Source organism: Cryptomeria japonica, chromosome 11 (assembly GCF_030272615.1).
Source record: "Cryptomeria japonica chromosome 11, Sugi_1.0, whole genome shotgun sequence".
NCBI classification, from domain to species: domain Eukaryota; kingdom Viridiplantae; phylum Streptophyta; class Pinopsida; order Cupressales; family Cupressaceae; genus Cryptomeria; species Cryptomeria japonica.
This window is the reverse complement of record NC_081415.1, coordinates 23,956,635-23,965,961: the sequence shown is the minus strand read 5'-3', so window position 1 is coordinate 23,965,961 and position 9,327 is coordinate 23,956,635. Positions and strand designations below refer to the sequence as shown.

At 35.6% G+C, this 9,327-nt stretch overlaps 1 protein-coding gene across 1 annotated transcript; it reads left to right on the top strand.

Annotated features, from left to right (window-relative positions):
* Window positions 1-2,125: 2,125 nt before the first annotated feature.
* Window positions 2,126-2,843, top strand: LOC131070820 (small ribosomal subunit protein eS26x). Its single transcript, XM_058006478.2, has one exon. The coding sequence runs from the start codon at window positions 2,296-2,298 to the stop codon at window positions 2,674-2,676; it is 381 nt and encodes a 126-aa protein (XP_057862461.2). The 5' UTR covers window positions 2,126-2,295; the 3' UTR covers window positions 2,677-2,843.
* Window positions 2,844-9,327: the final 6,484 nt, after the last annotated feature.

Here is a 9,327-nt window from a genome sequence, read left to right as displayed (position 1 = left end):
TTCATTAGATCCATCACATGTGGAAAGCATCAAATTATCTAAGGATGCTACACATCTCTTTAATATGCCAATAGTCTAGATTCAAGTCTAAGGGGCCTCTCTTAACTTTTTTCAAATTTATAAAGTTGGCAAGAGACATTTTGACTTGGATTTCCTCTGGGAGGACTCTATACTCAACATACAAGTTGTAATATCATCAATAATTAGACTTTGAGATTTAGTTTTAGGATCATCTTCCTCTCTATGAAGTAAAATAACTTGCAATGGTCTAGCAGATGAGATAAGGACAATCCTCTAGGGGTTGGGAGGAGTGACATTAAGTTTGCTAGCCTTAGAAGTGCTTCCTTCACCATTCTATTGTCTAGGAAAAAAAACTCACATAGTCAAAATTAGAAGTAATGCATAATAACACCATAGACTGTGAAAATTATATGTTTGCTAAGATCATGATCTTTATGTTGAGAAGAAAAAAAGATATTTTTTTAGTTCAGAGGAAACCCCTTGCAAGTGGTAAATGAGTACAAATACTCGAACCTTGATTTTCACAACTTCAATTGGAAGAATTGCAAGACAAAAGGATACAAAGATGATGAAAATATCTATGCATGTTTGGAAACAGATACACATCAACTGAGCTATGAGATTGGACAATAAAGAGACATTATTTGGGCTGCTTGTTACACTTACACAATGTTGTATGATTGTAGGGTCTAGGGAAATAACACATCAATATTGAAGTGGAGACAAATAAAAAGGATACAAGACATTAATTACAAGTAGTTTTAGAATAAAAGCGACAACCCCATATGATACTGTCTTAACCAAATCTAGAACATTTCCAATTGAAGTGGCAACAATGATTTGAATTTTAGGATATTTGAATAGAAAACATGGAAGACATCACTAGCCCAAAATAGTAGCAGAGGAAAAGTTAAAGAGAAGAAAGAGCACATGGATGAAGAAAAATATCATGTAGATAAATAAATAGGGAATTAGCATGAAATCAAAAGGCACGTGAGAGGGAAAGTCAAAGAAGTTATTTGGACAAGACAACTTGAGTGAAAAAGAGAATATTATGTCAAAAATTTAATTCCACATGCAACCACAAGTAAAAAAATTATACGAGAGTGGATGTAAAATAGAAAGCTAAAATTCTAATAACTGAGTTAAGATTTGGCTCACACCATATTAGGTATGAAAGAAAAACACTCAAATGGGAGTGAGTGGATAGGGTTAATTGTCTCTACACGCCAAGATTAGTGAAAATAAAAAATGACATTATATCATGGAGTGTACAACATATGAGGACATGCAAATCGATTATGATATTACTGTAGAAGTAGAATCTTAACAACTTTATTTGAGGAAGAACAAATAGCTAAAACATTAGATTGCTTGAACAAAATCCATAGCAAAAGAACCATGATCAACAAAGAAATAAGGGATAGTAAAAAATAGAGGTTGTGGTTTGTTGGTTGGAACTTTTGTTGGTTTCACCATGATTCTACTATGGGATGCCATAAATTGCCTAGTCTCCTAAATGTCATTATTTTTTTTAATTTCATTTCATCCACCATAAGATTCACAAGTTTTTTTGCAAGTCCACATGATTGTCAGCAAGTGGCAATATGGTGGCTTTAGATTACACTCAGGGTAGTTTTTGGTTATACACAAGGCAATTGCCAATTACATTTAAGGCAAATTTGCAACCATTTATAAGTGGTTAGGTAGTTTTTCCCCACTTGTATTTATGTGTGTTTGTCTTATGATTTGCAACTTCGACCTTGCCTAGCATAAATCCATTACAACATGTTTGATAATTTATTCAATAAGCACAAATTTTCTTTTTTCTTTCATCTTTCATAATTATAAAATTGTGTCAGTAATAAATAAAATAACTCTTAGATAAATAAAATAATTTTTTATGTAATTAAAAATAATTCTTAAACTTAAAACATACAAATTATATATATATATATATATATATACTTAAAAAAATTATTTATTTTATTCACTTTAAATTAATTTAATTTTTTAAAATGAAAATTGTAGATAAAAGATACAATATAACAATTTACATAGCGGCTTGATAAATATCCATTTATCTAGCATTAAGCCGCGAAAGGTAACGAGTGAAAACCCTAATCAGTAAAGCGGCAGAGTTTCGAAACCCTAATCTGTTAAAGCGGCAGAGTTTCGAAACCCTAGTATCATATAACTTATTTCACTATCGCGAGTCCCAATTATAGAGGCAAAGGAGTCGAGCAGAGGAGGGAGAACAGGGTTTCTGAAGCGATGACGTTCAAAAGGAGGAACGGAGGGCGTAACAAGCACGGCCGTGGCCATGTTAACTTCATTCGCTGCTCCAACTGCGGCAAATGTTGCCCTAAGGATAAGGCCGTGAAGAGGTTTCTGGTTCGTAACATAGTGGAACAAGCTGCAGTGCGTGATGTGCAGGAAGCATGCGTTTATGACGGCTACATGCTTCCCAAGCTGTATGCGAAGATGCAGTACTGCATATCCTGTGCGATTCACTCGCATGTCGTTCGAGTCAGATCTCGCACTGACCGCCGCAAGCGTGAGCCGCCTCAGCGTTTCAGGCGTCGTGAGGATACTCCCAGGCCTGGCCAGGCACCTCGTCCAGGTGCTGCAAACCCTGCGGCTCCTGCTCGTTAAGCAGTGAAGGAGCGAGTTTATGGTTTTTTTTCCTGCTCTTTGCTTTAGATTGAAAATTCCAAGTTAAAGACAATTTGATGTTGCAAAATTTTTCAGAGTGATTCCATGTAAATTTTGATGCGAGATGCATCAATTTTTAAAAACTTTATTTACGTAATATTTTTCTTTAGATTTAGCAAATCAAAAGTCTGGATAAATTGGTGGTATGAATAGATTTAGTTTGTCATTTTTCAAATGATGAAGATGAAAAAGCTAAATAAAATTAGGTGTTATTTAATTTTATTTTTAATTATCAAACTAGTTTTATATTGTAATTATGAAGATTTCCTTTTATGAGATGGAGGTCTGCATTGATTTATACTTTTTCTAAATGATGCAAGATGATGAACACTGACATCCATTGATCATATTTAGTAGTTGTAATTAGTATAAGTGCTCATTGATGAGTGGATGGTGTGGGTATGCTTATTTGGGTGGTAGTATATTATGTTTAAGGGCTTCTAGAATTGTATTAATTTATGGTACCGGGAAAGTGTAGTTTGTGAGAAGTCTAGCAGTCGATCTAATAGTGCAGTAAGCGTAGCGAAACAATGATCAAGTCCCCAAGTTTTTTATTTTGTTTTTCATACTAGGTTTATGTTTTTAATTTCCTCTGCTTTTATTTCTTCCCTTTGTTTGATATTTAATGGGCACAAGTGTCTGGATAATGGTGTTTAATTCAAATTGCTCAATGAAGTATTAGAGAAAAGATGTCAAATGTTCCCATAATTTTTGCTTCTTGTCGATTTTAACTCATCAAATAAATATTATCCGTAATTGAGCATGTATCAATAGTTGTGAGAGTGCTAAGTACCTGCATATATTATTTTAGAGAGGATTCGTCATTTAGCATATGTATCAATAGTTGTGAGGGTATTAAGTACTTACTTAAATTATTTTTGAGCAGCACAGTAAAGATAAGGAAAGAAAGCTCAAAAGTTAAACAAGAAGAAAACTATTAGCTGAGCCCTTGGAAGGGAAGCTTTATTTTGGCTTTGTTTCTTTCAAATTTTATCGAAATTCTCAGACCTGTCTACCTCATGCCAGACGTTTGATGGACAGACAGTTGTAACATGTTCGTAAGTTTGACCCTTTACATTCCTGAAGAGGGAGTTCCGGGACTTCATAATTTTTGGTTCTGAAACAACCCAAGGATTAGCTTCTTTAAAACTCCTTTCTCTCATTTCTTTTCAATCCATTGGGATAAGTCCTACTTTTACAACTGCAACATGGGGGTGAATTTTCCCAACGACTTAAAATTAGATTAGGGTCTTTTTTTCTTTAGAATCTATAAGACAGATGTTTAAGAGATGCCGAGCCCTTGCATGGAAAGCTTTATTTATCCTTTGTTTCCCCCAAATTATATCGAAATTCTCAGACCTGTGTACCTCATGCCAGACGTTCAATGGAAAGACTGTTGCAATTTATTCGTAAGTTAGACACTTTACATGCCTGAAAAGGGAATTCCAGTATTTCACTCAAATTCTTTTCAATCCATTGGGATATAGTCCTACTTTATGCCTGAAGAGGGAATTCCAGTATTTCAAGTTTTGGTTCCAAAAACCCAAGGATTAGCTTCCTCGAAACTCCTTTCACTAAAATTCTTTTCAATCCATTGGGTTATAGTCCTACTTTTCAACTGCAACATGGGGGTGAATTTTCCCAACGACTTAAAATTAGATTAGGGTCTCTTTTTCTTTAGAATCTAGAAGACAGATGTTAAAGAGATTTGATCACTACTAGGATTGAGTTTAGATTGAGTAGCTGGACAAGTTTTAGAAAACCAAGGTATCATGGTTAAACTGACAACTTGCAAATCAAGGGCCTTTCTTTATGTATTTTCATTTTCAGATTTTCTCCTCTCCAGAATTAAGTTCTAAGACAAAGAAGCTTCATGAGATAAGATGGAAGGGCTAAATTCAATCTGATGACCTTTACCAAGTTTGAAAAGACAGTCAGTTTGTTTGGTTGAAGCGCATTAGTAAACTGCAGCATTAAGGAGGCTAAAATTTGTCGATGTTCTCTAGAGTTATAACAATTGTCTTTGATAATGATTTGAGTTTTTCAACAGAAAATATGGTGTTGAAGTGCAAATTAACATCATCACTAATAAATACAGAAGAGGAGGATACAGTTCCACCAGGTGTAGAAGGCCTAAAAAGAGGATTGAATGTCAGTTTCAGTTCTCCTCTATTTCAGGAGAAGCAACTAATTTGAAGCAGCTTTCGGAGGCATTGCTAATCCTTCTTAAGATTACAAGTTGCATTGAAGTACAAAGCAGAATTTTTTACTATCTTCTAGGTTAAATTTTGTCAAAGTCTTTCTTGTGCGTCTAGTGTAAGGACTACCTGTGTGCATCGGTACTGAAAGAAGCATATAATTTCTCATTTCAATTCAGGAATTGGTGCTTACTCTAATAAAAGCAGAGTTAACATCTGTAGAAGAGGAATTCAACACCTGTATTTATGGTTAGATATAGCTTTGTAGAGGGCTTTAATGCTTAGCAAATTCAAGGTTGCTAACTGAAGTTTAAAATCGAGTTTTTTTGCCCCCAGCGGTCACCTTAAGGATTCTAGTTCTTCTTTAATGCTCATTAATGACCTTAAATATTAAGGACTATAATTCACCTGTATTTATGGTTAGATGTAGTTTTGTAGAGGGCTTTAATACTTATATTCAAGGTTGCTAACTGAAGTTCAAAATCGAGTTTTTTTGCCCCCAGCGATCACCTTAAGGATTCTAGTTCTTCTTTAATGCTCATTAATGACCTTAAATATTAAGGACTATAATTTTGTGTAAGTTTTCATGCTGAAGAGGACTGAATATCCTATGGGTCATTTTGCAGCTACTTGAGAATGTCTAGTGTGGCGGGGTAATTAATGCTGCACAAAATAGAGTTCTCTAATGACTTAGACTTTTATCAATTGCAATTGTTGGAGCTGAATGAAATGAAATTATATATTCACTAATGACCAAACAAAGTGAACAAGATTGCGAAGTGCAAATATATATTAATGTTATTTGAACAAGTATGCCTGCTTGGCTAGATTTTCTTCTGTAGAATTAGATTAATGTATACTAAATTCTCAAAAATAGCAAAGAGATAGCGCTCCATTTAGCTACAGTAGTGGCAATTGGTATAGACAAATAGAGATATGTTTTGGATGTATGGAATAATCCCTAGCTGTCAAAAGGGCTTTGTATGCTTCCGCTTCAGACAACAAAATGTCCAAAACTTCTATAAACTAGACATCATCCAACACAGTTGAGAGTTGTCTTGGCTTAGCTCAAGAGTTGTAGCTCTATATGAGCATCCTTGACATTTTGCAATTTAGGTTTCCTAGTTCTGATGATTTTTACCCATATTCTCAGTAAAACATCCTTAAAATGTGGAGATTATAAAGCAGCTATGAAACCTGCAATGTATCCAAAAAATTACATATTTATAAGTAGACATAGTTCATATGGCTGGGTTGAAACAGCATACTCTAGCCCAGCCGTAATCCATCTCTTTGCTGTTTGCCAGTAGCACCTTAACTTTAATTTTTTTGAATTGCCTCCTGCCCAGCTGTGCATGGCTCAAAGTTATCACACTGCAGCCTAAGAAGGCGTGGGTTTCCTCACGAGCAGTCGCACTGTGCATTATACAATCCCCAGTGTAGTCACAGCCTGTGCCAAAATGGGAGCTTTGGAACAGAGAATCCAAAAAACCATGAAGGATTTAGCAATTTTGTCAGGTTTTGCTGGAAATTCTCTGGTAGAGATCCATGCAAATTGTAGAAGCAAAGACGAGGCACACAAACTGTTTGACCGACTGCCTTAAAAATGTGGTGTTATGGAATGCATACCACATGTATGCAAAATTTGGAAGCATAGACAAGGCATGCGAACTGTTTGACAAAATGCCTCAAAGAAATGTGCCCTCATAGAACCCTGGTTGCTGGATATTCAGAAAATGGATTTGTTGAAAAGGTTGGAGAAACTTTTGATCAAATGCAATTGGCGAGTGTATAGACAATTCTACATCCTTTGCTTGCATCCTCACAGCCTGTGGAGAATTGGAGCTTTGGAACAAGGGTATGGACATTTTGTGCAGGCTATGAACAAAATGAATTTTACAATTATGCTCTCAATCTTTTTGAATTTAAGCACTCTGGAACATTTCTCAACATCATAAGTTTTGTCTGTGTTCTATGTGCATGCATCTGCCATTCAGATTTGGTGGATGAGGATTTGTATATACTTCAGTCATATGAATAACCTTTGTTTTTTTATTAAAATAAGCTGGCCCTTAATACAACAGTTCATAGGTGGCAAAAGAAAGACTAACAAGGGTACAAACTCAAAACAAAACAGGGTTGGGCAGGCCAATAATAGTAAGCCAGAAAGAAGTCCACTATTTAGAAGCCTGCCAAATCGGCAACAACCCAAAATCCAACTCAAGAGTGGTGAGAAACACCCAAACTTGACATGGGTTTGGTTGGGAGGGGAGGAACTTCCCCAAAATCCAACTCAAGAGTGGGGAGAAACACCCAAACTTGACATGGGTTTGGTTGGGAGGGGAGGAACTTCCTTTTTGGTTGTGATAGATACCTGATTACTAAGCCATGGTGGGATATAATGAACTGATCTTCAGATAAGCAAGGACAGTGACTACGTTAAGTATTTCCGAGATAATTCTGTATAAAAAGTATTAGACTCCCCAATATTAGAAAATAAAAAAAGTATTAGATTCCCTTGCGTTTTTCTCTAGCTCGATGCATCGTTGAGAAATTCAGGAGATCCTAATGATTCAAAATTTTTGGAGTGCAAAACAGTCAACTTTATGCGAGATGTAAACAGATTATAATCCAGAAAATCATCCATCATGTGTGTGTTAAAGTTGTTAATGGGATCATTGTCTGGTCTTCTCTGTGGATGAGTTGTTGTTGGCAGGGTGTCCTTAGCGTGCTGTGATTCTTGTTTGCTTGTGGTTGGGATGTTTTGAAGTCATAGGAACGCTGCCCCTGGTGATGGATACGGATTGATGTGGATATTCACCGGGATAATGCTGCATATAAAGTGTTGGGCGATGGCCATTTAGCTTTGACTTCAGATGCAAAAGATATGAGTAATGCTAGATAGAGGAGCTGTTCCCTAACAAAGAGCATTTTTATACGATTTTAACCTCATTCCTCTTCCCAAATTTATAGACATTTTACTAAGCATCTAATATAAATTATTTTAATCGAGCATTTAGCCTCTCTTTGCATAGAAATCATCTAAATAAGCATTTTTAGAAGCATTTCTATTATCATAGCATTATCATATTAGACTAGAATATCATGTTAGGATAGATTTTACTAATCTTTCATCTTAGCATCATATCCATGCTAGTTTAACTCACACTAGATTTAATATCATGCACGACGAGGATTGCATTCATATTAAATTGATCAATATCTTTCGTTCTCATAGTTGGAGCAAAGACATTGGCTTGAGGGATCATCTCATTGGTGTGTGGGCTTGTCTAGAAACCGAAATATCCGTTTCATTGCACCACTTTTCCCGCACACATTTTTGGGATACTACTTTTAGGGACATCAACAGCACCCAACTCACCTGCAAGCGTAGCAGCAATAGTCAAAGAGAACACAAGGGCAGCGACATCAGCAAAGGTGTTTGGAATGAGTAGGGCTGGAGAATTGTTAGTAGCCATCGCTAGCTATTATGAATAATCTTTGTTACATTACAGCTACAACTGATCATTGTGTGGTTGAGCTTTTTGTCTATGTTTCTCAAGGACATTCTAAACTTTATCATTAAGATGTCAATCAAACTTGTGGTAATTGTGTAGATGTGTTTTTTTTGGTGCTTGTAGATCACATATGGTTATAGGTTTTTGAGTATTTATAGTGAAAGGATATAGGTTTTTGAGTATTTATAGCGAAATTTTTTGTTTTGCATCTTAAAAATGTTCTTAATTTTTTTTTTTTGTTAAACATTCTTTCGTTTTTTTCTCAAAATACTAAAGAGAACAGCAGATGTAGTTTGACTAAAAAGACCATAAAATAGTGTGCCCTTTATGCGTAGGGGATTTATCACATCCACAAACACGAGATCTATGTAGAGTTGGAGAGATTGGCTTGGGAGATGAAATAAGGGGTAATCCCTAGGTTCAAAACATGAAGTGGAGGAGGAATAATAATTATTTCTCTTTCCACCGTAAGGAAAGAGCATCACTCACTGTCCATGTTTCAATTACCGTTCCCTCATTGCTCACCCAACCCTCCAATTACAACTGTCCAATTATCAACTTTAAAGAAACCAAAAAAATATATAACTAAAAAGGTCTATTAATAAATTTTACATTGCCCATGGCTGCACATTTTACCCCCAATTGTTAGTATTTTTGGACTTTAATTGGTGGAGTTGTGCAGCTTTATTGGTACCTACCGATAGTACATAACTGTTGGGGCATTTGTATTCAAGTATTGACCTTTTTTAGATGGTTGTAGGGTACAGGTATTGGGCATAATCTTTAAGTAGGTACTTGGCAACAATTTAAAATGATCATTTTTAGTGCTTGCGTGCATAACAGATCCTACAATGTGCATTGTTATTGCTTGGAGG

What these genes read in the sequence shown, in the direction of transcription:
- LOC131070820 (XM_058006478.2), top strand. Translation starts at nt 2,296, where the DNA reads ATGACGTTCAAAAGGAGGAACGGAGGGCGTAACAAGCACGGCCGTGGC.